This window comes from Anopheles marshallii, chromosome X (assembly GCF_943734725.1).
Source record: "Anopheles marshallii chromosome X, idAnoMarsDA_429_01, whole genome shotgun sequence".
NCBI lineage: Eukaryota > Metazoa > Arthropoda > Insecta > Diptera > Culicidae > Anopheles > Anopheles marshallii.
In genome coordinates, this window is record NC_071325.1 from 7,062,611 (window position 1) to 7,089,939 (window position 27,329).

The window sequence follows — 27,329 nt, forward strand, 5'->3', positions numbered from 1 at the left end:
TTTCCCGATGTTTCTTTCATCGCGAAATGTGTATATTTGTTGGTTCAATGATTGAAATCTAAGGTTGCCTCCACACGGACCGCGGTCGCCGCGGTACCACGGCCGCCGCGTATAACTTTGGTTGTTAATTTTGAACTTCGGCACGGCTCGGCTCCGCTCGGTTTAGGTCGGCTGTCAAATCTTCCGCGCTTGCGAATGATCTGGTGCTACGTTAAGATTTGATTTTTTAAGCTTAAGCTTTCCATTGCATTTGAATGCGCATAACTGTTTTACACATTTCACAAACAAATCAATGTTAACAACACGCGCGATCAAACGCGATTTGATAGCACATAACAGGCCAAAAAGCAAGTTCTGTGTGGTGGCCATTACAATTTCCAAGAAATTCGCTTCAGCAGGTGTCGGTGTTATCACGAGATTTTGGTGCGTTTCGGGAGCATATCGAGGCTCAGGGCAGCATGGCAGTTGAGGTTCATGTGCGGTTCGGAGCAACCAGAAGCATACGGTTGAACTGTGCTAGTTAGATGTAACATTCTAAAGATTACTTTGGTAGTGGTCCGAGCAACCCATGAAGGAAAATTTGTTTGGAAGAAACTACAAGCGTTCAATTTGCTTGATAGTGATAATGTGATCTTTTTCTTCCGAACATTGCATTTGTGGTAGCATTAAGTGTTCAAGTTTGCATGCTTTAGGCCAAACCAAACCAAAGGAACACATGGAATAGCGTCGCTTGTATATGACGTGGTACACCGCCTAACGAGGGACGCTTGATTTGCTTGACCAAATAAACATGAGGGAAGATTGGTTTCCAACAATAGTGCTTCTTGGTGCTAACACAGTGCACTAGCATGCCGGACAGTTGATCGAATACAGTAAAAAGTTAAGATTGTTAGGGCAAAATGTATAACATTGTGTTAAACTCATTTCATCCTATTCTGAGCACCCGCTAGGTGTGGAGTCCTGTAAAGCCTAAGTATTATGTTCCTGATATCTACTTTTTTGTTCTTCCTTTTCCTCGTGGTCAAGCGTCCCAGCAGGTCAACTATGCTATGTATGATGGATTTAATACGAGGAAGGAGTGCAGTCAATACTTTCCACTGGAATCCAGATGAGAGTCGAACAACGATCTCCGATGTGTCTCGAGCGATTAAGCAGAACACCATGGAGCTGACTGGGTTTCTGATATTATGGGCCGGAATTGGACTATCATCTAGGCTCATTAGTTTTTGGTTCAATACAACTCTTTGTGATAAAAAGGTGTTTGTTTTGCAATCCAAGATGCCAAACAAGTACTTTAAATGAACCAAAAACTAATTCGCTTATATTTGTTTTGTTGGAGATCTCACCAGCACACTACCAGTACCGGAGGTGGTAGCATCGCAATATGTTATCTTTGAAATCGTGGAACTAGCGTCTGACATAGTATCTTTATCATTTCTTTTCAGTATTTCGTGTTCGTCGTGAAGTCTTTTTTCACCTAAACCAATTGGATTCGAATTTGACGTGTATAATTTTTGCTGATATTAATCAACATGGAGCAAACAGAGACAGGTGAGTAAGCTTGCTTGGGAAGAAGAATACCGCGAAATGCTTATTATTCGTGCTCATTGCTAGTAGGATATGTCGGCCATTTCTGTCTTACTAGACTTATTTTACTACTTTGCGGGATAGTCAGTCCCTGCTACAGGGGAATGGTCCGGTTGGGATTTTATATCGGTCCTGTCGTGTGGGACCAGCGCCGGTATCAAACACATCATCGGCCTGAGATTAATATTATAGTAGAACGACGGTTATCCGGGCATCTGTGGACCAGCTGCATGCCGGTTAATCAATTTCTTCGAATAACAGGCCCTTCAGCTTCGTACGTGCGATAAATGAAGATGACAAATCAACGTTAAAAATATTCATTTTTTTTTTATTTTAGAAGTTATTGTTTATTAACAATATGCAACATTATCCAGGAATGTTCCTCTGGAGCCAACTGGTTAAACAGTTAAACAATTTGATTTAAAGGAAAAAACCGAAATCCGGTCCCAAATAATCGGTCGGTCCTCGGGCAGTCCCCGAGGTACGCGGTTTCTCTTATACGCGGATTAGGAGATACGCGGTTTTTGGAAATAGGACAGCTGAGTTAGTTTATAGCACAAAATCTAAGTAAAAATGGTGTCAAATTGGTCTAAAATAGCTTCCTTTGTCATATAAAACATTTGTTTTTAGATGTTAATGTATTCTATAAAAAAGTATTGTGGTTTACCGAATAAATTAAGTGCAGAGAAGAAAGTCAACTATCCAACTTTGCAGTATAAACGATTTTATACTCACGGATTCGACTTACGCGGAAATTCGAGAACGCGTTTTTTTTCGGATTATAGCAGTCCGCTATAATAGCGTGTCTCGGGAACTGCCTGTAATCGATGTTCTACCGTATCTAATGCCATTGGTCCTTTCTCTTTGAACTGTCACTTCCGAGCAGCAAAAATAATCAGGCACCCGTATAATCTTTGCCCCGCTGTACAACATTCTTTACTTCTGTTTGGCATCAATTAAACTTCAGTTTGAGCTTGTATTTGCAACCGAACCGAACTTGTGTGAGGGCGGCATTGTTTAATGGGAGCGATTGCCCAAGCTTGTTAAACAGTTGACAAGTTGTTACATTATAAAAATTAAAAAAGTTGAGGATATGTGTTTGCTGTTTCCTAGTGCTATGTAGATTACGTACAGTGTTGAGCACTGTTAATAGTGGGTATTTAACTAACTTCCTGTTGTTTTGTAGTACAAAAAAAAGCAAAGCCGCTCGTATCAAGGAGCTAAAAAAGGAAGTAGCGATAAATCGGACCATTATTGATATGTTAGAGAGCTGGCGCATAAACAATACGAGCGACGAAGCACAACGAAAGAGTCCTCTCATGACTTTGATAGAACAAACGCCACAAGACGCTTTTATATCCATGATGAACGATGAATCGCAGCCCATGAATCCGATTATGTCGATGATGAGCGATGAGGCACAGCAACAGACTGCGATCTTATCTCTGATGAATGACGACGAACCGCTGCAGCAGAACCCCATCATGCCGGCGTTAAATGAACCACCAGCGGCAGACCTGAGCAGCAGTGTTGAGGACGAAAGTGATGAGGATGAGTCCGTCACGGATGTCACTGATTATAAGTCATTGTACACTGAATTGAAACAAAAATTGAAGAATGTTATTCATGTAAGGCATGCAATACCTAGGGCTCACAGAAACAGTCGTCTACAATTAATCTTTCTAAAGATTAATTTTTTTTAATTTTCTAATTTTCAGGAAAACGTCTTTTTTAAGGATCTTCTTAAGACTAGGCAGAATGATTTGCTGAAAATTACGCGTGATCGTTCCTTTTTGCTGAATCGTCTGGAAAAGTATATGACGGTGGAGGCGTCGTCGTCCGACAGTGACGCAACAGTGGTTTCAGATGATTCGGAACGTGTGGAAGTACCACCGAAAAAGCGAAAGATGGAAGCATCCACCTCCCAAGGCACCGGCTCCTCAATGAAGCCGCCAGCTGCACCGCGACGCAACAAAAAGAATATCAAAAAGCAGCAGCAGCAACAGCAACAAAAGCGGCAGCAACAACAAAAGCAACAAAAGCAGCAACATCAACAAAAGCAACAAAAGCAGCAACATCAACAAAAAAAGCAACAACGGCAGGTGCAGGAGGTGCCACAACCACAAGAACAAATCACTGAATCGGTTGTACAGGTGCCTACGCCGCATCTCACGGTTCCCCCGCTACAGCTACAGCCACAGCAGCAATTATTGCAGCAAAACGAACAGATGTCACAATCTTCACAAGACATGCTTGACCAGCTTACACCAGAAGATCAACTGTTGCTGCAAATGCAGCAGGAAAAATTAATGGACTTGATCAAACAAATACCCCAATCGCAACAGATGCTGCAAGCATCGCAATCACAGTCGCAGCAACAGCAACAACTCATCCAGCCACACCGTCCACAGGTACCTCAAACACAGCAACAGTTGATGCAGTCGCTGCAGCTGCAGCCTCAGCCACAGCAGCAGATAATACAATCACAACAGCCGTCTCAGGCTGTACAACCACAGGTGCTGGTTGACACGCAACATATGTTGCGGCAACAGCAGATGATGCAGCCGGTTCGGCAAATTCAGCTGCTGCAACCACAGCCGATGCAGGTGATGACACCATCACAGCAACCACCGCAAGGGCAGCAGTATTTGAGCAATCCTACGCCACAAGTCATGCCACAAATGAGGCAACAGCAAATAAACCAGCAGCAGATACGCCAACAACAGATCCAACAGCAACAGATCGAACAGATGGAGCTGCAGCAGCTTCAGCAGCAGATCCTTTTCCAGCCGCCCTCGTTCGTGCAGCAACCGGCCACGAGCAATGCTTACCAGTTTCCGCTCTCGATGATGTCGCAGGTGCCGACTGAACTGCTTGCCACGACTTCCTACACCGACATAGACGTATCCGGTGACGACGTATCGATGGAGGGACAGATTACGAAGGAGGAGCTCGAGCGGCATTTACAATCGCGGCAAACAATGCCACAGGTGATACCGGAAGGTGAATTACCGATTGAAATGTTTAACAACAACTCATCAACCGAACCCAACGATCAACTAAATTAATTGTTAGGCAGCGCCCCCCCAAAACAGACGTTCGACACCGAACAGATATCAAACCGGAATGTGCAAAAAAACAGATTTTGCATACATTGGAGCTATACTCCAGCGCTTGACCGATAAGTGTGTGGTTTGCCATTCGCTGAGTTGATCGCGATCGTCCACTAATGAAGTGTATATGGTTTTTGTTTTGCTTACAATTTAATGTGTTTGGCCATTCTTAGACATTACAACGGTCTGAGAGTCCATTAAACCATGTACAACCGTACTATGTCATCAGTCCTACGTATATCCCGGTCATTCTTATGAATTGATCAGCGTATCAGACGCTGGTGTCTCATTTCGGATAGTTAGATAGATAGCTGGGTTAAAGCATTATCCCCTCGTACAGAGTATGTGTACAGATACTTTAGCTGATATGTTTAGATTACAAACGAGCAATAAAGATTACCTTTTTTATAAATTAACGAAATGAATTTCAATATTTGTGACATTTTTTCTTCCTTATTTCTTAAGGAACAGTGGAAATTACTTTCTTTTTTTTGTCAATGAATAACTTATGCACAAAAGTTCAGCATGATGGCGTTTGAAATAGCTTTGTTAAATGAACCCACTTTTCTTACATTCATTTTCAACATTCAGAAACAACAATTAACATTTTGTTAATTCCATTCTCGTGGACGCTAAATTCCGATTTTGTTCAGGCGTTTTCTTCGATAAACTATATTTTTTTTAATCATTTCATAAAGATAACGCTACCTTTGGGGCGGCCCGGTGGCATGATTGTAGCGGCGTCGATCTTCACACGACCGGACCGGACCCGTACGCAGGACTGACTCTCCAGCTACGGGTAAATAAAGCCAGAAATGGCAGGCCCTATAGACCTTTTGAGGTTTTGTTGTGCCGATTAAGGAGAAGAAAGATAACGCTATCCCTCCACGCTAGGGCAAGATGAACCGTGAATAAAGTGTACCAAATCAATATAAATAGAAAAAAATTATCTTGAATTATATGGCCAAGAGTGGATATGGCATGGGGCGAATGATCAGAAAATGATCATCAAAAACAATAGTACCGCTAGCGTAGTGCTGATCCAGATCAACAAGCACGTGCGCTTCTTTAGCGCCTTGATCTTGTATTCTCGTGCCTTCTGCAGCTGATGCGCACCGTGATCCGTGTTAAGCGTGGCCTGTTGCGCGTGGTACTCGATAACCTGCACCAGACTGCCCTGCTCCATTACCAGGCTCGATATTCGCACGAACATATCCCGCACCTCCATCAGCGACTTTTCCAACGCTTCCAGCTGACTGTGACGGGTCATGATGTCGCGCAGCATTTGACGCTCTCGCTCCGTTTCCTCTAGCAGCTGCGTGACAAGCGAAAGGGGATGGCAATTAAACTAGCTCTATCAATGATACCTACGCAGCTCATGCATACATTGTCTACGAATGGTGACCTTTGATTACCGGTAAGTTGCTCCAGTGCCTCATCGTCCGTGATGTTGTAGTTCACTGTGGGGATTTAGCGTGTGTCATTTAGGTACGAGCACTGTGCTGGTCGTATCCAGCCATCATCTTACTTGCTTTCGCCTCCAGCTTCATCATCCACATGATACGACGCTCGTAGTACGACACAAACTCCTCATGCTCCCGGTACGCGCTCAGGTAATCGTCCCGGATCACCAGAAACTGGGTGTTCTTGATGCGAAACAGCACACCGGTGCGAATGCAATCGTCCCCGAGCTCCAACTCGAGCTGCTTGATGGAGCTGTAAATGCGCTGACAGAGCTGGTTGTTTTCCTTCAGCTTTTCCTCCACCCGATCGCGAATGGCTGCCGGCGTATCAGGGACAATAAAATTAGATATAGATCAGTATAGGGTTGCTGACTAACAGGTGGTGCGGTTCGTACGTTTGTCGTTGTAGTGAAACTTGGAGGAACCAATCTGCTTCCGCATTTCCGTAATATTGCCGCGTATCGTTTGGATCCATGCAGTAAGTTGAGAAAACTGAAAGAGAGGGTATATTAGATATTGGATGACTTTATATGGTAGAATAACTATGTTCAATTGTAGGTATTAGATCATACATTCAATTCGTGCCATTTCATTTAAAATTGTGCTTTCAGGTTAGTTTCTTAACATCAATTCATCGATCAGAAGGAGGAGGAACCACCACCGATCGTTTATCTGGGCCATTATCGTTTACTTGTGCGAGGCAAATTTGGATAGAGTTCACATTTCAGTTCTGTATATGAGTACTTCAAACCTTCGCACCAGGTATATCAGTCCTTGGGGAAGTTTGCAGAATTGTTGATTGATTGCTAGCACCCTCTTTTCCGCGTCTTAACGAGAATGGAGTTGTCGATTGCTAATCTTTGATCCGCGGCTGGACTACGAAAGATTCAGCAGCAACTAGGCAAAATGGGCAGTTCCCCAATATCCGCACTAGATGGCATACCCAAATGTTATCACCAACTGCGTTCAACGTCGCATAGTTTGGAAGTCTACGAGCCGAGATAAACAGTTGGATCGATAAGTGAAACAAATTAAAAAAAAAAAAAAACTTTAAGAAGAAACTAATTCTGCAAGGAATTCTACAGCCTTAGACAAAACAGTTACGAATTAAATAAAGATCTGGCATAACGCTAACCATTAACCTTCCTTATCCTTACCTTTTCGAGATTTTGGAAGATTTCCTCCTGTGATTTAGACAGTGGCGTTTCCACCGGGCCCGGTTCGTCCGCATTGTGGTTGGCGTACTTGCTTTTCTGCGGGCCAAAAAAGCATAATGAAAACACGGAATGAACGCAAGCGACTTGATTGCTGATGAAATTGCGAATCGGTTCGGTGTGCTAGCGACATTTGTTTTGTTGCACTCGTTTCAATTGTCGCCTGGGGAGGGTTAGAATACAAAAAAAAAGAAGCACAAAGCCCTTCGAACAAGACTGACCGGCTAACCCCACCAACGACCCTGGGGACGGTGCCACTAATTGACGCTAATTGAAAAACGGTTCAGCGCTGATGTCGGTATCCGGTCGACGGTAACTGGGGCTTGCAGAACCGGTTCAGTGTGGTTGGGGGATGTAGTAGGTGGCGGTCCATTCACTTACGCTTTTCAATTCTGCCAGCCGATCCTTCACCATGTTGGATGCGTTGCTTGGTTGATCGATCGGACAAGGACGTGTGATGCCGTTGCACGGTGCATTACACCCCCGTTTGCTCCGACTTTGATTGCAGTATAATCGCCTGTGTAGGTGTAGGTGTAAGCGACGCTATTGCAGTGGTTGGATCCCGTGCTCGGAGCGGATATTAAAACAAAATTCGGATGTATGCAGGGCTTCTAACATATAGAATAGTTTGAAGGTAGGGTGATTACCAGCAACAAGGTCCCACGTTTCGATCGCTATGTCTCACTACGCACGCTTATCAAGACCGTCAGGCGCGGCTATGATTCATTAAAGGAACCAACAACGAAAAACCACCAACACTGCGTGAGCCATCGAGTGGAGCTCCACCGATGTTATGAACCGGCCACACAGCGGGACTCGTACCCTACACTAGCAGACCTGCACAGAGCCGAACCACCGTTAGCACTAAGCCGCTAATAGCCACCGAGGGAGAGCACAAAACCAACGCATACACTGCACACTGTACGGGCAAACGTACACCACACATTGCTGATGTGGTCTAAGCACATCAAGCACGACTCTTGCGCACACACACGTGGATTCGCATGCTGCCGTTCATTTACTTGCTTTGCGGGGCGCTAGTCACTGCCCTACGCATCCCATCTCGTTCGTTTTCGCTGGAGGCCCCCCGTGCTCCAGTTCTTCCACCTCTGGCACTATCATCTGATCACTGCTGTGTTGGTTCAGCAGCGTTCGGCGCACACATACCGATAGCGAGATATAGCGATAAGATAATGCACACCCGTGTGCTTTCACGATCGCCGTCCGTCGTGCGGTGTGCTTCTTTCCCCTTTTATGCTCTTCCAATATCTATTTTGCCAAATTTAAGGATAGGTATAGGAAAGCTAATTGTGGCGAAGGGCACTTCGCGGGGGTTTTAATTTTAAACAAACTAACGATAAGAGATAGGTTAAATATTGACGTCCTTCGAGTTGTATTTTTCTTCTGGTGGGTTATAAAAATGTGCGCCAATCTTCCAAAAACACAGTGCCAGTTCAAAGACTTATTCGTATTTACCCGACACTAATGTCTAGCTCTATTAGCTGTTCAGTAGTTACGCTACTCACTAGAATAGACACTGAATCTCAACTGAGACGCCCTCAACAACATATACAATCGTTAATTTTGACATCATTGCTGCATCCTTCCTGCATTGGGCGTTAAAATATAATAAAACTGCATTACAACTTGCTTCTCGTAGTAGTAGTAGTACCGTCGTCTTCTTAACCACATCCTTACTGTGGAAAGGAAGGAGGGCGGGGGAGGTATGTTTATTCCGTTTGAAATTTTCTGTACATTCTTTGTTCGTATGTGGTATATTTCTTACAGTAGTTCATACAAATACCGTTCCTACTGGCTAGTTAAACAAACCGACTCCAACTACCTGCCCTGTACAGGCATAACCCTCGAAACGAACCCTTTTGCAGTAATAATTAGAAACAATACAGTTCAAGCTGACTGAAGCAACGGGGGTGATTTAAATTTGTCAATGTTTAAAGGATGAAACAACAAAAAATAATAAGATGCAATGTTCGTATTTGACAACGGGTTGTTCTTGGGCAGGCAATGCATGGTAACGTTTGGAGAAAATATGTTTCAAAAATCAGGCCCTAAAATCTGCCTAACCAAACAAATGCGTAAGAAATGAAAATGAATAAGTAACGTTTGGAAGTTTAGCTTTATCGTGTTTGTAACTAACGAATCGTTTGTTTGTTATAAAAGGACTTTCGTCCCAACGTTTTGTTTTGGATTTTGATTGCGCCCGTTGTAAGTTTGACGTTAGATACATTTCTACATTTAAAGGGATTTCCTGTTCGTGCCTAACCACAAAAAAACAACTAACTCTTGTGTAGCGATTGCTAAAACAAAACAAAATATAAAGCTTGTTTTAAACGAAGCTTAATCACAAGCATAATAGAAAAATGAAAAAAACTGCCCGTCAATATTAATAACGCTGCACCTAAGCTAACGGAAATGGAAGAATAATAGTAACTGATTTCATGCAACAATAATTCAATAAGCACCGTGTGGTCGCTTTCACGCAAGTAAATCAACAAAACAAAATTCCGTAATACTTTCGATCAGCAGAAGTTTCTAACTTCTAAAACATTCTCGTACCTTTTGTCATGTGTTTCCTGTTTCACGTTGGTAAACGAATCGCGTTCGCCTACCGTGCGTTACCGTGACGGGAACGAAAAAACAACTAAAGAGAAGACCAGTGTAACAAACGTTACTTCGTAACGGATGTGTCGTTCAGTGTCGTTTAACAATGTTGATAACGTTTAACAGAATCTCTTGTGCAGAATTTGATTTTACGATGCAGAACGCAACAAAATAACGATATATCGATGGCACTGCCATACTGCCCCTGCACACCAGTCGAAAGGCCGCAGCTTCGTACGCGCTACACGCTACTCGCGGCTTTTAGTTACCTCGGTTACCCACGCATATGCCGTACTGGCTTATTAAACATTATCTTACGTATTACCGAAATCGTCACAACGTTTGATCAATGGTCAATGCGGTCTTCGGTTCGGTCTTTCGCTGTGTTTAGCGCATTATTGATAGCCCTGCTGCAAAGGCATAGGTTTTACATTGAGTATACAGCCTGTCTGCCAACCATATTCTCACGCTCTCTATTTCTCTTTCTATTTTGTTGTGAGTTTTGCATATAGTACGGATTTCCATGTTGTGAACTAATACTTCTATCGCTTGAGACCTCAAAGTTTGGTTGATTTCGTTTTGTCTGACTTAAATCATTTTATAGCGATCTTATTGATCGCTTAAATCTTATTGTTTGTTCTGTTGTGGTGCCCAACATACTAATTCTTGCTTGTTCATTTACTCATTAGTCAGTCCCCCGTGCGGGAACAACAGATTGAAGTCAAGATTTAATCATTTGAATACGCAAATTCATGTAAAACATTAGAGGTAGTGGTATAGCATAGGTTAACATAGGCTGTAACAAAGTGTTGGAACGTGTTAATAAGTAACATGAAACCTCTGTTAGTGACCTACAATTCTATGCCACCTTCGAGATGCACCTGTTTAAACTCTACTTAAGCGAAATAATCAGGTGAAATAATTAACGGTGGCTAAATAAACAGCAAATACCTTACTTAGAGAGCCTTAAGTCTGTATGTATTGAGGTTTGGATAGAGTCTTCCTACTAATCGTTGTCAGCACAAACACCATCTTGGCGATCCGATACGAACTCACCTGGCTTGCCGTAACGCATTATAGACTGTACGCTATGTTGAGATTCATACGGGGGTAGGTGTAAAACCGGCCATACGATGCATCCAAACATCGCCGTACCCCGAAGGCTAGGGATACTGTTGGGACCGCATCTCTTCCGCAATGTCCTGAAAGCGTGCGATATAGTCGACGGTGCTTTCGCTTAACATTGACATATCCACCTAACGGGGAAGAAAAGGAAACACAGCACGATTATTATCTGCAAAATAATACAACACCGACCGCACACAGACACACGGCTTACATCCGGATCGATTGGTGGCCGCCAAGGGGACGGGAACGGTTCTAAGCTGCTCAATATCCCGGACAGCGACAGATCGTTCAGGTTCTCGTCGCCCATTTTCTCGCCACAGATTTCGTCGGGCAGCGCCGCGGACAATGCACTGCCGGACGGTACGTCATCGGAGAACAGGGTCGCCATCATGGAGGATGAGGTAGATGGCAGCGATAGGTCAAAGATGCTGAGGCTTAGATCGTTCAGCGATAGTTCCATATTCTGTTGCTTGACCGGTGTATTCAGCTTAAACGATTGGCTGATACGGGGCATGTTGGAAGACGTTGGATTGATATTATTGTTGTTCTTGTTATTGGGCAAGTTATCGACCCCCGGTATCGAGATGATGCTGGGACTACTTGATGCACTGGCCATGTTGACGCTTTCATCAGCGACCGGTTGTGGCGGCACATTGGCGGGTTCCTTCTGGCTGGGTGGTTCGACCGGTTGTGGCGCCACATTGGCGGGTTCCTTCTGGCTGGGTGGTTCGACCGGTTGTGGCGGCACATTGGCGGGTTCCTTCTGGCTGGGAGGTACGACCGGTCGACTGCTCTCACCGACGCTCGGAGTCACCGAAACCGAAGGCGCTGGTTGCGTTGCGCGTGCAGAATAGGCAGATGAGGTCACTGTAGCGGACGGTGGTGGCCGTACCATGTTTGGAAGTAAAGGATGCATTGCTTGCTGACGATTGACCCGTGATCGCCACCAGCGTGACTGCTTGTAACGGGAAGGACCGTGCTACAGGAATCGTAAAAAAACAAAAACAAACATAAAAATCTATGTTAAAATCTATGACGGTACGCTCCTAGAGCACTACACGGTACTTACAAGGTCCGGCACTAGGTGGTTGATGGGGTTGCGCACAGGCAGCATTGGATGTTTGAACTGCAAACAGTCGTCCTGCGTCAATGGTATGGCTTCATTTTCTGTGCGCTGTAATTATTTAAAGCAAAATATTAATTAGTTTTACAACTTTCATCATCCGGGCTCGGGAATTGTAAGCCAATTTTCGATGACAAATTTCCTATTAACGGTGATATGGTGACACGTTATATAACAGTTATACAACAGAAAAAAAAACGTAAATACAATACATCTTATAACGCGTTCCATAATTTTACAATACGAAAGTAAAGATAATATTCGTAAGGGAACCGTTGAAATTTAATACGATCGTACATTGCCACACTTACCTTGGGTTTGCGTTCTGCCGCATTAGCGTTAGTGACACGCTTCTTCATGTCCTTGTTCTCCAGACTCGCTAGAAACAACAGACTCTTGAGCCGACGGCTGATAGAATCGACCGGACATCGACGCTGTTCCTTCACCTCTTCCTTCACGCTGACCCCAGGATCCTCTTCCATCCTGTCGCCGGCAGTTTCCACCCCGGCCATCTCGGGAATTGTTTGTTTCGGTTTCGCTTCGTCCGCAACTTGTTCGCCCGCATCGTCCATCACCGGCTGCGCAAGTGTTGGTTGACACTCCTTCACCTCTTGCGTTACGACGGGTTCGCCCCGCACCCAATCGTACTCGAGCTCCACCTTCATCTCCGCACCGAACATGATGTAAATATCGCCCACCGTGAGATCTCCCACAGTATCCAGCGTCCACCCGTCCCGTATCCGTTGCATTTGTTCCTCCGACACGAGCGGCCGGAAGTGGTTCATCGAGGGTGGGGTCGAGTTCGATTTTCCAGCGTCACCCTTCCGTCGGTGGCACTTTTTCTTCTTCTTCACCGTCACGATCGTGGTGGTGGTGGTACTGGTGGTGACGGTCGTGTTTGTGATGGTGGTGGTCGTCGTCGTGCTGGTGGTCAATCCATTGGTACCGCTTCCCTTCATCGCTTCCTCACCCGCCGAACTTTCGGCCGTATCGGGTTGATATCGGGCGACCGGCACTATCTCACCGTCGGTCAGCGCAAACCCATCGCAGGAGTTGTCACTTTGCCGTGCGACAAGCGCATCACAGTCGGTTGGCTTTGACGGGGCGTATTGGTGCCCATCGAATCGAAGAAAGTCCTTCATCTCGGTCGACTCGTTCGAGGCGTTGGGTGATTTAAAGTGCTCGGTAAAGGGACCGTTCTGTGCCAGCAGCTGCAACTCACCGAACGGTTTCTCCTCGTTCGGCTCCTTGGCGCCGTCTTCGTACTTTGGCTTCTTGCTTTCGTTGACCACCTTTTCCGAACCGCTGTCCGTGCGCTGTCGCCGACCAGTGCCCGTGGGTCTTTCCTTGCAACCGGTCGGTTTCTCCACCACGCACAGCGTTTCGCCCGGCACCTTCACCCCGATTCGCTGCTCGTACGAGTTCAGACAGATGCTGGTGTTGCTCTGAAAGTCCGTCAGGCTGATCATCGGCCGATGAATGACGGCGTTCTGCGCCGGTATGAACCGTAAAATCGGCGCACCGCTCTTTACCGCACCCTCTTTCGTATCTGGCGGCGTAAACAGTTGTATCTCGTGCTGCATGCGCTGGCGCGTTAGCTTCGACGAAATGGTCGTGGAGGTGCGGTTCAGCTCATCCAATCGTTCCACCAGCCGCACGTCCTGGGCACGCCATTTCTGCTGAAACATCTGCAGCAACGCGGACAACCGTTTCTGTATCGTGACGGTGATGTGCACACGTGGATTCTGCGCCAGCGACTGTACCCGTCCCCAGGCCTCGGTGGTGGAGGGCTTCAGTAGTACATCCACCTTGGGTGGTAACTTGATCTCTTCCTGCCATTCCTCGAGCTGGTTTAGCTTCCGAAGCGCCCGGCACGAGGGCGTTTTGATACGAATGTTTTTACCCTTCTCGCGCACAGTGGTGAAGCCCTTGTAGACGAGATCCTTCAGCTTGTGAAAGTACTTTTTGTTCTGGAACGGCACCTTCCGGCGCATCTCACCGTAGTTGATCAATGCATACAGTTCTTGAGCTTCCTTCTTTACCTCGTCGGAAAAGTGTATATACTTCATCGCCTTTTGATTGAACTGGTAGTACAGGTTGCGCACGTCCTTCGATTTAAACACCTGCTGTTCCGTGTTGTCCTTTCGGCGCTTCTTCGTGTTCAGATAGTTGAGGATCGCTTCGAAATCCTTCCCGTACTCGTTCAGCGCTTCGAAGAACAGGTTTTTGTCATGGTTGCTCCAGACGACGCGCATCTGTTTCGGCTGGTTCGGTGTTTTTAGCAGCGAAGAGGTGGGTGGTTTCGCCGGTTCCTTCCGCTCTGCCAGCGGTGGCGTATTGCTGCGTATCGTTTCCATCCGCAACTTGTGCTTCACCCGCGCGCTAGTGCGCAACGTTTGCCCATTCTCCAGATCGCCCGACGGGTAGAAGGTGGTCACCGAACCGAGCAGCTCTTCGGCCGGCAGCGAAAACGAACAACCGCGCACGCTTTCCTTGCGGGATTGTTTGGGCAAACGGCCAGATGGGACGGCATTCGGTGCCGGTTGATCCGTCGTGCTCGGTGCGAACTCGGTGCAACCGGACTGCTCCGGTGATGTCGGCATCTCGGGCGGGACCGCATCTTCCGAACCGTTGCACGGCTCAATCGGTACCATTGTAGCGTCGCTCGGTTGTTTGGAACCGTCCGCCGATACATCATGTTGGGACGAGGTAGTGGTTGTGGTGCTGGTGGATGCGAAATGTAATGCAACTATCGATGTGGTGGCACTGTGGTTTGTAGTTTCCAGTTCCTCCCCGAGCGAACCGGTTTTGTTCGATGGTGTTGTGGTGTATCGCAATTCCTTAAAGTTGCTAATGCCCGCGAAACAGTTGCTGCTGCTAGATGCATACATTCTTCTAAGCAGGATAAACTATGACCAACGCATGTGTCATTGGGGGTAGGCAGATAGGCCGTGGTCGACATCAGCTGTTGAGCCACCGAAGGTGAGCATTCTCTCTGACTGCTAACGAACAACTTCAACCGACAAACACTCCTTTGCGTTGGAGTGCTCTTCCCGTAACACGAAATAAGAACTTTGTCTTGATGCTGTCGTGGGAATATCGGCACCGCTCCCAATATACCAACGGACCGCGCCTACAAGATCGTTACTGAAAATACGAAAATTATTAATATTAATACATTATTCTATTTTAAAAATGTACGCCCAGACTATTCTTCAGTAGATCATTTGTTTTGTTTTTGTCAAATAATTGTGTACCGATTCAGTATAACAAATTATAAGCTAATATGGCAAATGAATATTAGACAATTATACGATAAAATTGGCTTGAGAAGAACAACAACTTTAAACTGATAATAGAAAAACACATTTTCTTGTTATCTGATGAATCATAACACTGTTATTCTAAATCAGAGATAAGATTAACAGTCCAAATCCTGTCAAGCGTTAAAGCTTCGATCCATTGTGGTGGGAACTGTAACCAATGGAACATTTTTACTCCTACCATTACAAACTAAAAACATTACCATAAGAACAGGAAGCTCCTGGCTATACACTGTTCTTTTGAATACTCAAGACACCTATCACGACGAACGAAGCTGGGAATGTATAGAAATTGATATAGGTCCGGCACTCATATACGCCTCTAAGAGTTGGAAATGTAAAAACTGACGAAAAACCTTCTTAGTCGCATTCGACAAAAAAGACACTCGGTTGGGTTTTTGACTACATGGACAGATGAAGGAATATAATGGAAAACACTATTGAAAAAAAAAAATCTTTTTAGTTCGTCCTTGTGGACAGAAAAGATGTTTTCGGCCTAAATTGAGGAGTTGTGGGACGGGTCATTAGATTGGAAGACGACGGCGCTTGAATAGGAGCAGTTTAGAGATCTATTGCAGCAGGTCAAGAACGCGAAGCGGTTGTAGTGCCGAATAAGTAAGGGAGTTTTTATGACTAATGTTTGTTCCTGTTTAAGTCTCCAAAACTTCACACGAGAGTACAGAACCAGAACAGACGCTCATAACTCAACGTGAAATATAATAAGAGAATTGTACTCTCAACTCTAGGAAATTTCCTACTAATCACTACTCTTTCCAGACGCGTTGTCAGTGACTCAGTCTGAGTGAATTATGTGAATGCATAATAGTCATCAGAAGTATCACTTCTAAGCACGGTTCCTTCCGTCATTGATATGAAAGTGGTACATTTCATGTGATATCCTAAAAAAAAATATTAAGAAAATGTAGAATGCGTGTGGAAAAAACACATAAAAATTAATACAAACGCACACATTCGCCCCTCTCGCCATCCAATGTTTGCTTTGGAAAAGATTAGGCTCCTATGCTAATCTGTTTTATATCCTAAAAGTTTTCGGTTTGTGGTTGTGCTGCTACCAGCTACCAACACAAAGACCGCGCAGGTATTACGTGTTTGCATTTGATAAGTATAGCTATTGATTGATGGTGCTAGGGATTCAATTTGATTGCTGGAAGTGTTAAATTTCGGTAAAATTAAACCCTAAACCCCATCAGTATCCCAAACATGCCCTCGGATAAATGGGTACGGCGTTAAGCGTCGTTGCTACGTTCCCTTTCGAAGCAACGCACCATTGACACACTTTTCTGTCTATGCACCGTTTCGCAGGTACGCTAATTACAATTTTCACTAGATTTCATAAATAGGAAACTTCACAAAGGCTATCGTTCGATACCGTTCCCCCCGGGAAATGGCGCTAAAATTTGGCGTCCTAACAAAATTCCTACAATACCGTTCCGATTTTCAATAGAAAAATGGCGGAGAATCACAGAACGGGCTTTGGATTCGCACAGCGAAAAACGGAAACTATTTTACCACCAGATTTGCGCGTCCTGGCCAGTACTATCGCACCGTCTATCTGCTGCACGTATACGAAACGTTCAACGCGGGCAACAACACAATAACTAAAAATATGCAACGATATTAAATATTTCGAAACAACCAAAACGCAAGACAAATCCAAAGATGTCGTTCGGCTTTGGTTTTGCGTTCGCGCTCGGAATCTTGTATAGGGTATCCACAGGCGTACCGTTTCTTGGTTTGCCGTTCGCTAACCGTTGTCAAAATTGAAACGTCATAATAAACAGCGCTCGAGGGAAGAAAAACAAACAGGATGGTTCAGTTGTGTGTATTTTTTTTTTTGTGGGCCTCTGCGCTACTCGACCGTCACCGGTTTGAAGAATTCGTTTTGCTAAATAGAAAATGATCATTTTGTGCAGAAACACACGGATTTTGGGGTGATTTATTTTTCGCTTGTAGGCTGTTAATAAGGTTTTAAGGAGAAAACGGGTTTACGGTGCATAAAAATACAAGTGGCATCCCCGATTTAACTGTCAGTTTTCAAACTGATACAATTTTGCAAAATAATTATCACTTTTTAATGGAGAATGCTTTGTCAAGGAGCAGAGAGAAGTGTTATTACATTTTGAATAAACTAGTGCTACATTCTTACTTGTTTTATCTAAAACAAACGCAAGAAAAAACAAATATTTTATTCGCCACAGGGTACACATTTGACAATGCGCTTGGAGCGAAATTGAACTAGCGCGTATAAACGGCCGGTGCCTGTCAATCGTCCGGTTTCGTCACATCTCGCTCAACCGGAACATTGAACGTTTTCTTGAAAAAAGCCCTTCACTTTTAACTCTATCCTTTCCGAGGCAACTTGGTAACGCGCGTGCTCTGTGGTGTTAATTTTCGGTGACAAATAAAGTGTTAAACCTTAATATCGAAACCGAGCCATTTCGTACCGTGTGAAAACATGATGCAGGTATCAAGGAAGCGGATTGCCGCATAATTTCGTACATTCTTTTCTGGGTACCGGGAGGGGCCATATTCGTTCCATATTCGTTCTAGCAATCTACACCGCGCCCTTACGCTAAATAGCGCCCTTTTCACGATTTTTACACGGCGTCGGCCGCCTACCTGCAAATTTGGCACGGCAAATGTTCATTATTTGTCGGCAGCACCATTATGCTGGGTAGTCGGTCCATGTTGAATTTTTGCACCTTTTTTTTTCGAACCCACTGCATAATGCATGTGGTTGTAGGTTAAAATCTGCCTGGTTGATATAAATCACGGTTTTCTCTTCCGATGCTTGGAAAACGCAACATGGCTGCCTTGCGGTTTTGGCGTCATTTTGTGAGAATGCGGTTTGCTACCTATCTTTCAATAGACCTACTTCGATGGTAATGCTGTCGAATTGCCAACAATTATTAAACGCGTCAACCACGTTCTGAATCAAACGCGTCGAATTGTCAACAATTATCAAACGCGTAAAACTACCCAAGCGGAAACGGATAGTTAACATTTTAACAAGTTTTCATACATCGTACGTGTTCATACATGTCCAAACGTGTTCATACAGCCAACAAACGTTACGGGTATCGGCAAATTTTCCCCACTAAACCATCGCTTCGCATCATCTTCACGCTCAGCAATGAGCGATTTTCAGCTGCAGTCGTCGTCGTCGTGCTGTGCTACACCTTTACTTATAAACTATATTTTCTTTTTTTAGGACTAGCTGACCGGCTTTATAGTAAAAAAAAAATCCCGCGTAATTCGCAATCTAAACATCGCAGCAATCCATTGAATTAATCGAGCGCCTATCGCTGTGAGGTTCTTTTACGGATCTTCGCTTGCCATTCTCTACAGCAAGCCTGTTTCAAACAAGTCGCACAACTGCTCGCTAGACGCAAATTTAGGGAACGTTAGCAAGAAGTTAACAAACAAATACTCACTAAAAGCTAGGTTATGTTTCGAATGAGCAAAGTTCAACAAAATTTTCCACACCGAGCGGCCTGGAGCCAATTGATTCTAAGCTAGGCGAACCTTTAACACAACTTGCTGCTCCGTTCACAGCGTTATTACAATGTGGAAAATCGTGTTTGCATATATTCCCTAACAGATCGTTTCTCAACAATGCCGGCATTGTTGCTATAAAAGAAAAGAATATATTGCTAGTTAAGGGCCAGGCCGCATACAACCCGATGCCAGGGTAGCAGGAGAGAAAGGAAAAGGGATATCTGTGCGAGCGAAATGATACATGAAGTTTCTCTTTTGGTCGTTCTCATGATCGCTGGAACCCCTTGCGTCAACAGCTGCGCGCACAGACCATGCGGATGCGGGTGACTCGACCCGGGTGACACTCACTAATGTTGGGTTGGATTGCTGCGGAGCAAATGCAACGTACTGGCGCGCACACTTTGGTCGATCCTATCCCATCCCATTCTCTCTTAATGGCTCGCAAAAAAGTCTGGATCGTGGCAATGCGGTGCCGGTAAAGTATGTAATAGTATAAACGAAAAAAAAAACAAACAAACAAACATAACCTTACAACACCAACAAAAAAAAAAAAACATAGCCGTCCGATCCCCGCTCACTCTTCCTACCCACCCAAACCACCCTATTCCTCCCTCCCCCACCTCTTCCCTCTCCACCTTCCATGTCACTCCTTCGGAGAAGTTCCATCACGGGACCATTCGAGGGGGGGACGCATCGTTCTGGACGGGTGTTTTGTCGGGGTGTGTTTGTGGGAGGCCGAGCGTTGGTCTGTATGTTGGCGCTGTTGGCCATGCCGTGAGGACGCGGCCACCATCGGCGGCAGGCAGCCAAGTAAAAAAAAACCAAAAACCCACTTATCGGCCAGCAGGTGCCAAGCAGCAAGAGAGTACCGGGATACGCCCCGGGGGACGTTACTGGCGGAACTTCTGGTGCGAACAGCCCGGCACTGGCAGTAACCGGTATGCTGGGTGGGTGCGAGATAGCAGCAGGATGTACGATGCGTATTCATGACCCTGTTTTTTAACCAAACCACCTCCTGAATAGTGCATTTACGGCCTGTTACACTGTTCTCCGTCGCATGTGTGGTTCATAACAAACGATGCCCACACATTCACACACACACACACACACACACCGAGATATTGTGCGCGCATTGTGCCAGCAGTTAGCTGTACACTGTCCCTCGGCTGTATTCCAGCATCAGTGGTGCGCACGCGCTGCCATAAATGGGTGCGTGCGACGGGCAAACCCTGTACAACGGCATTCCAGAACAGGACACCCTTTTCGTTTGTGGTTTTCTTTTCCCCCGCCTCATCGGAATGCAGAAAACCCTTGCGAAGAGCAACATGTTGTACCACACATATATATATATAGGAGCTACAGAACACCCTGCGAAATGAGGCGTCGCTAGTATTACCCTTTACTGATTGACTCTCTATTATTGTATTCGCTCTAGCAACCGATGAACGAACCGCAAACGGTGGATCCGATGACGGTGACGATGGAAGTGGATCAGCAGGAACAGCGGAGCCTCCAGCCGACGTACAACAGCGGCGAGGATAGCGAGGCCACACAGGAACAAGGCACCGACGAAGCCCGCAACTCTCGTCCGTTCACTAAACGACAACTGACGTCAATGGAACGCAAAAAAAGCGGTACAGTATAAAGCATCTAGCAGTGATATTTCTCGAGCCAGCCAAGATATTGCAGTAGTACAATTTACAGTGTTTCACATCACCAGATCGGTTGACCACGAGAGTTGTAGACTTTCGCTTCAGGTGCTCTGAAGTGCTTCACAGTTTCCTTACCTTTCTCGGTTTCAATTCTCAATTTCAAACACGTTTATAAACAAGTTCTTCGAACTGTTTAGAGATCCAGATCGGATCCTGGAGATACCTTTGTCAGGTCTGCAGATACCTTGAACAGGTCCTGAGATACTCTGATCTCGATGTAATTTTATGCGGAGGTTCCTGTGTCCGGAATTGACATCCTGCAGGATCTTAAATACAAGATCACGCGCAGGATTTGGGATTAGGCATACAAACCAAGAGTTTCTTCAAGATCAGGGAATACTCCTGGTTGGAGGCCGGGATTGAGAATCCAATGCAAGAATTCGTATGCAAATCCTTAGATATGCGCCATTGAAATATCTTTAGCAAGATTTTGTTGTTGAGATATAGATCCAAGCTACTATGTACACATATTGCTTTACGATTCTGAACTGGCGTGAGAAACACTATAAATATGGTAAAGTTGATACCAGTTGGGACGAAAAGACAAAAAATACAATAGCGGGACATGATTACAAACACTGCGCAAATATGAGAGATAAAACAAAGCTATTTACATACAATCTCAGTACAATGATCAGATTGTCTAGCTCGAATGATCCCACTGTGCAAGTAAAGGCCCCAACTGTGAACTTTCTAACCGGTACTATCAACTGCTGTTTTGGGGTCTTCACCAGCACCGCCAGCAAATGATTAATACGTTTCGTTCATTTCCCCAAAAAAAAAATATAGAACGAGCACGCAAAGCGCGTCAGGTGCGTCGACTCCGCAAGTGGCTGATGCCGAAGAATGCAATCGTGGCGCTGCACGAAATGCAGGGTCCGGATATGGCCGAGTTCACCGTCAACACGAACGGCCAACAGACGAAGGCAGAGATCATCATCAACAACGTGAAGTACGAGGCAATCGCACCGAACAAGAACCTCGCGAAGGCCAAAGCCTCCGAGAAGGCATTGCGCGATCTGATCCTGACGCAGATGATGCATCTGAAGCAACAGCGCGCTACAGATCCGCCCGCTGCAGAGCCGTCCGCTGGAGAGCCGTCCGCTGCCGGGCCGTCCGCCGCCAACCCGGACGCTATGGATGGCGTCGAGGATAACGCGGAGACAACCGAACCGATCATCAGAACGGAGGATCTCCCGATGGAGCATCTGGCCTCGTTCGCGCTGCACAAGCTGTTCACGCAGTGGGAGGCTGAAGGGTTTGAGATGCCGTTTATGAAGACCACGCGCCCGAAGGTCGCCCCGGTGGTGATGCTGGTTGAGAACGCGCCCGGTCCATCGTTCTTGCCGAAGGTGCCGAAAACGGTTGCGGATCTGCCACCGAACGCTAACATGCGCAATCCGACCGCACTGTTCGCATACGTAAGCAGCCAGCGGGAGTTTTTTTCTAGCGACCGGCAGCTTGATGATATTGTGTTTTGCTCCGTTACACTTTCAGATGCGTCCGCAAATTGCATATGAAGATCTCGGTTCGAACAACGATCAGCTGAACCGAGAATTCCGGGCCGCCATACGGTCGGACAATCACCATTTCATCGGCACGGGCCGTTCGAAGAAACTGGCCCGCAAGGCAGCCGCTATCGAGGCCTGCAAGGTGCTGTTTGGCCTGGAGTTTGACGAGAGCGTGCTGAACGGTTAGAGCGCCAACCGGACGACTGGAAGACCATGCATCCGTGGGATGTATGTTTATAGCTCTATTTACTCCTATATGTAAGAATCGTTCCAAACGCAGATATTTAAAACCCGAACAAACAGGGTCAAGGTACATCGAGGCTGGATCTGAACTCAGGCACGTAATGCCGCCTCGCCATGTACGACTGTCAGTTTATTACCATTTTCTTCTACCACCAATACGTTCATTATCTCATTATCTGCCGCATCGCGGCCTACTAACTGCATGGTATGGTATTGTTCAAGTAACTCATCATTTGCTGTCAATGACATTTGCTTCCTTTTTGACGCCATTCGTCACACCGGAGAGATTGTAACAACCAACAGAGGAAGAGAAAATACACAAACCTACCATCAAATTCATCCGCATGTTTCTTATTCCGCTCCGGGCAAGACGCAAATTAATTCCATAATTAATTATTAAAACTATTACTAAATAATCGATGATTATATTAAACTCTCGCACTGTCGTTAGTTCACTTTCAACTCTGTCATCCGAATTTGTTGATTTTTGTGGTGTGTTTGTTTGGCAAGTGGTTTAGATATCTCGTTCCTAATTCTACCAAGTTGCGCCGGGATTCTTTAGTTGTATGCTAAGCGTATTTAAGTGGTTGTTATTTGGGTTTGCCGTTGGCGAAGGTTTCAGGATGCTAAACTCCCATCGCTCACCACCGAGGTAACTCCTCGCAGATAGGAGAGGAGTTTGATCAATCTTGTAGATATAGATTAGAACAACTTTCTTGATAAAGAACATGATCCGTGGTGGCTATGTGTGTCTAGTGTTATGCTCAGAATGTTTTGTTTTTGTGAGAAATACTGTCTAAAGTTGCAGGTCTCAACAATTCTTGGAGATTTATCGATGGCCATGGTTCCAGGCTGATGGATTCTCATCATTTACCACCGAGGTAACTCCCCGCAGATAAGAGAGGAGTTTGGACAATTTTGGAGATAGAACTTGTTGCCGACCCCAAGCAACTTCGTTGATGGAAAACACCTTCCACGATACTATGTGTGTCTAGTATTATGCTCAGAAAGTTATGTTTTTGTTTTTGTGAGACATACTGTCTAAAGTGGCAGGTCTTAAGAATCCTCAGAGATTGAATCGTGGGCAATATTTGGTTACTACAATTGCCGTACCTCCCTCATTCTTGAATGTCTAGGCAGTAAATGATGTAATCTTGCCGTAAACCACACAGTGACAACCAAACCAAAAGAGATCCTCCGGTCCACCTCCATCAGCAAACGGGTCTGTGATTGACATTTAGGGCCCCCTGGGCGCAGGGACAGGCAATTAACGTTGCGAAGGTGTGCAGTGTGCGTATCAAAGAAAGCATTCGCAGACGCGGTATTGACGCTGTCCGGCAAATATTTATAGGCCGTCTATAAAGCGGAGAATATTGGTAAAAACCGCAACCCCGCTGTATACTGTACTGCTCGGAATGGGAAGAGAGGTTGCCTGGTTGATAACCGACGGAGTGTGTAACGATATTTTGGGGGTTGCTTCAAACCCATCGACTCTGACCACCCTGCTGGAGATGTAATCGTTCTTTGCGCAAGAGTGTAAAGCAACATTAAAAACAACACACACACAACAAACTGGAGTGTGTTGTATGCTTTGAATTACCCGTTTGATAAGACTCAATTATTGGCTTCGACTATTGATACGGGGGAAATTATCTTCGATAAGGCATACCTGCCCGGTTCGGGTACGGAACAACCAACCGGTGTTTGGAGGTGCTGCGACGACACCAGTAGGTGACCGGAAACCGCGGGCAACCGACGGCACTCACGGGGTGGTTTTTGTGGGTGTTTTTTTGTTGTTGTTATTGTTCAATAATCCAGCGCAAACCTTCAGTAAAACGGACGCGACCGGTGCGGTAGGGTTTCAGTGCCCGTTCGGATGCTTCCACGATCAACTCGTGCCCAGTGGTGCGGTGTTACTGCGTCGTTAGATCGATCATCGGTGTGCAAGATCCTTATCGTTGGGGTGGTGCGACGTGCTTCTTCAATAAACAGACGCGAACGGAGCTCTGCGAGCCAAAGGTAATTCGGTTGAGTGGTGGAGATGCGCATATGGTTGGCGGGATACGTGAGCGTGGCTAAACCGTGGACCTATCGAAACGATAGCAGCTTGCCTCACGTCTGGACATTTCGAGTGTAATGTCCGAGAAGTTTGCGTGTGACGCTTCGGATGGTTAGAATTTAAAGATCGGTGACGACTAGTTGAGGTCTACGCACCTTCAAAACCTCTAAACCCGAAGTATTCTGCCATTACCCCCCAGATGACTCTTGATTCCATCGGGTATCCTCTAGATAGGCTGATCGGGATGAACACCTCGCATACCTCCATTCTAAACCACATTCGACAAGCTCGGCAGTACGTGCTCAGTAATGACACCATTTATTTATTCCAATTTATTCCATCACCGCTGCGAAGTCAATCGAGCGAGAACGGCGATGAAAGAGGGGAGTGAACGAAACAAACAACAACCCGTGAAAACCCCCAGAAAATCGTGGCTGGGGGGGGATTTGCACTGGGTTTTCTGTGCCGAACCGGTTGCCTTTCGACGCCAGGCATTGGGTAGTGTTCAAGGTCGGGCGAGAAAATTTAAGAGTTCGTGGCGTGCAGAAAGGTTAAGCTTCCCGGTCGGGAAGGAACCGTACCGTGGATACTGGATGTCGCTGCCGACGGTGGTGCGCGAAGTTCAACGGCTCCCGGTGGTGGACGTGCCTCCACGTCAGACAACTTTCATTTGTCCTTGGTATGATGTGCCGAGAGCACCCGAGCCCTCGGCGCCAATTACCGATCGTACGATCCTGGCGGTATTCCGGGGGGGCAGGCGAACGTGTCATTGAACTGCGAAACCCCAACTGCGATCGCGCTGTGTTATCCACCGCCCAACAAGGGACCATTGCTTGCGGGAAGACCCTTTCGATCATTGCGTTCCCGAAATCGGTTCGGCATTTGCATGCCGATTGCTGTACGTTCCTTCCCATTAGTGCGCCGGCCTGAAGGCAGCCCAAAGGCGGTGCGGCGTTGAGTGCCGCTTTTCGTAATTCCATTTAATGATATGCTGCCGAAACGTGTCCACAGCGAGGCGCGGTGCAGTAAGAAAATCACCGAACCTCCAGCCTAATGTGCCTGCAATGTTCCACCTGCCATCGTACAAGATATAACATGTTCTTGCTCGTAAACGTGCGGGATTCCCAAAATGGAGGCTCGCGTTACCTTGACCAAACGGGGCTTTTGATGGGGGTTGGTATGGCCCCGTGTATGTCATCATGTGTGCGAGGTGTTTCGTGTGGGGTTTTTTTTTTATTTAAATCTTAGAGATGTCGCGATGTCTGAGATGGCGCGATGTCTGAGATGTCGCAACAAATAATACCGCAAGTGGTCCAGTGGAGACTAAGTGGTTGGGAAAGTTCCAAGAATTGTCAAAACTCGTTCCCACACATCTTTGCCAGCGGGATTTCTGAGATGCAGGCGAGAGTTGCACTGGCCACGCGCAGGTAAATCTCCAATAAACGCAACACAGCACGATTGCAAATCCACGGATGACCTCGGCAAAGGTCCGTCGGTACTTGCACGATACCACCCCCCCCCCCTCCGCGTAAGGGCATTCAAGGAGGTAAAATACGCGGTTCTACCGTTATCGCAACACCGTTATCGTCTCAGCACCATCGAGTGACCATTTGTGGTCACACCATCGCACTACATCAACGTCACCTTCCATCGTGTCCGGCCGACGTTCCGCCGAGTGTATCTCATGCGTTCTCCTTCATTTCGTTGACAACGTTTCCCCACCTAGCCCACCCATGTAAGCAGCACGCGTTACTTCATTGACATTCAAATTATCGGCAGTAAAAGCGGAACAATTACAGGCATAACGTGCCGAACGGTTCAGTTTAAGCACCGCACTGTGTGCTCATCCATCCTGCGCGAATGTCACCTTCATCACCGCAACCGGAGCGGGGTTTTGGTTTTTTTTTCGGGATGAATGGCAAGATAACCGGTGCGTACGCCTGATGATGTAAGGCCCACCTTGGGTGCGGGAGCATTCAAACAATGGGACGTCGCCGTTACCATTATTTATGGCCATCAGATGTCACCTTCGTCCCCGTGCGGGACTCGGATTGATAATTGGGAGCATTGTTAATTGTCGCACTTACTCAACATCACGGATCGGAAATCAAAGATCAAGATTACGCGATGGAGTTGGAGTCAGTAAGCAGTCCGTCAGAGGCCTGATTGGTGCTTGGAATAAGCTTCGGGAGCGTTCGGTCCGGCAGGGATGATAGCGATAACGGGAGAAATGCTTATAAATGCACCTCTATTATATCACCCCGCCCTATCTTATCCTTCTGACCTCCTTCTACTGATGTTCGCCACGAACGCCTAGCGGGGCTGCGTCTACAACCTCGGAGAGTGGTAGTAATGGCGTACTCGTACAGCGATAGAATAAGGGCTTCGGCTATCTAAATCCTACATCCTTTTTCGTAATCTTTATTAGTTGATAATGGGAAAACGAGGCGGAACGGTGACTATCTTAATAACAATGCAGTATTAAAGGGCGGGAACGCACATCAGCTCTTCGCTCTTCGCCTTCGCTCAGAATCGGTACGATGAAAGCGATGGGAGGGTGTGATAATCTAGATTGGTCACCGTTTGAGGTCGTAAGTTCTTCAGCTAGCTGACATATATAGTTAACATCTCTAACATATCTACAGAGAGAGAGAGAGATAGAGGGAGAGAGCCCTTAGTTTATTATACAGTCGTTTAGGCTTCCAAGAATAG

At 46.1% G+C, this 27,329-nt stretch overlaps 4 protein-coding genes across 4 annotated transcripts; 2 read left to right on the forward strand and 2 right to left on the reverse strand.

Annotated features, from left to right (window-relative positions):
* The first annotated feature begins 2,846 nt into the window (after positions 1 to 2,846).
* On the forward strand, positions 2,847 to 4,655 carry LOC128707485 (putative uncharacterized protein DDB_G0268364). The gene is made up of 2 exons (XM_053802442.1): positions 2,847 to 3,215; positions 3,306 to 4,655. The coding sequence occupies exons 1-2, from the start codon at positions 2,847 to 2,849 to the stop codon at positions 4,653 to 4,655; spliced, it is 1,719 nt and encodes a 572-aa protein (XP_053658417.1).
* A 1,039-nt stretch (positions 4,656 to 5,694) lies between these two features.
* LOC128718947 (syntaxin-4) lies at positions 5,695 to 7,791 on the reverse strand. The gene is made up of 6 exons (XM_053812568.1): positions 7,759 to 7,791; positions 7,321 to 7,416; positions 6,559 to 6,655; positions 6,229 to 6,480; positions 6,087 to 6,160; positions 5,695 to 6,015 (listed from the first exon to the last, which is right to left on the reverse strand). The coding sequence occupies exons 1-6, from the start codon at positions 7,789 to 7,791 to the stop codon at positions 5,695 to 5,697; spliced, it is 873 nt and encodes a 290-aa protein (XP_053668543.1).
* Positions 7,792 to 11,162: 3,371 nt separating this feature from the next.
* On the reverse strand, positions 11,163 to 15,141 carry LOC128718936 (protein cramped). The gene is made up of 4 exons (XM_053812557.1): positions 12,562 to 15,141; positions 12,197 to 12,301; positions 11,339 to 12,106; positions 11,163 to 11,255 (listed from the first exon to the last, which is right to left on the reverse strand). The coding sequence occupies exons 1-4, from the start codon at positions 15,139 to 15,141 to the stop codon at positions 11,163 to 11,165; spliced, it is 3,546 nt and encodes a 1,181-aa protein (XP_053668532.1).
* Positions 15,142 to 20,533: 5,392 nt separating this feature from the next.
* On the forward strand, positions 20,534 to 22,502 carry LOC128718504 (double-stranded RNA-specific editase 1-like). The gene is made up of 3 exons (XM_053812130.1): positions 20,534 to 20,726; positions 21,594 to 22,225; positions 22,302 to 22,502. Exons 1-3 carry the CDS (start codon positions 20,534 to 20,536, stop codon positions 22,500 to 22,502), a joined length of 1,026 nt encoding a protein of 341 aa, XP_053668105.1.
* The last annotated feature ends 4,827 nt before the right edge of the window (positions 22,503 to 27,329 follow it).

Excerpts from the sequence above, each read along its gene's own strand:
- LOC128718936 (XM_053812557.1), bottom strand. The coding sequence starts at position 15,141 with ATGTATGCATCTAGCAGCAGCAACTGTTTCGCGGGCATTAGCAACTTT. Across the intron at positions 12,302-12,561 it reads CGGCAGAACGCAAACCCAAG|CGCACAGAAAATGAAGCCAT; the intron begins GTAAGTGTGGCA and ends AAATAATTACAG. Across the intron at positions 12,107-12,196 it reads ACCACCTAGTGCCGGACCTT|CACGGTCCTTCCCGTTACAA; the intron begins GTAAGTACCGTG and ends CGATTCCTGTAG.
- LOC128718947 (XM_053812568.1), bottom strand. The coding sequence starts at position 7,791 with ATGGTGAAGGATCGGCTGGCAGAATTGAAAAGC. Across the intron at positions 7,417-7,758 it reads GGCTGGCAGAATTGAAAAGC|AAAAGCAAGTACGCCAACCA; the intron begins GTAAGTGAATGG and ends TTTGGCCCGCAG. Across the intron at positions 6,481-6,558 it reads GTTTCACTACAACGACAAAC|CCATTCGCGATCGGGTGGAG; the intron begins GTACGAACCGCA and ends ATACGCCGGCAG.
- LOC128707485 (XM_053802442.1), top strand. The coding sequence starts at position 2,847 with ATGTTAGAGAGCTGGCGCATAAACAATACGAGCGACGAAGCACAACGA. Across the intron at positions 3,216-3,305 it reads AATTGAAGAATGTTATTCAT|GAAAACGTCTTTTTTAAGGA; the intron begins GTAAGGCATGCA and ends TCTAATTTTCAG.
- LOC128718504 (XM_053812130.1), top strand. The coding sequence starts at position 20,534 with ATGAACGAACCGCAAACGGTGGATCCGATGACGGTGACGATGGAAGTG. Across the intron at positions 20,727-21,593 it reads AATGGAACGCAAAAAAAGCG|AACGAGCACGCAAAGCGCGT; the intron begins GTACAGTATAAA and ends AAAAAAATATAG. Across the intron at positions 22,226-22,301 it reads CGACCGCACTGTTCGCATAC|ATGCGTCCGCAAATTGCATA; the intron begins GTAAGCAGCCAG and ends TTACACTTTCAG.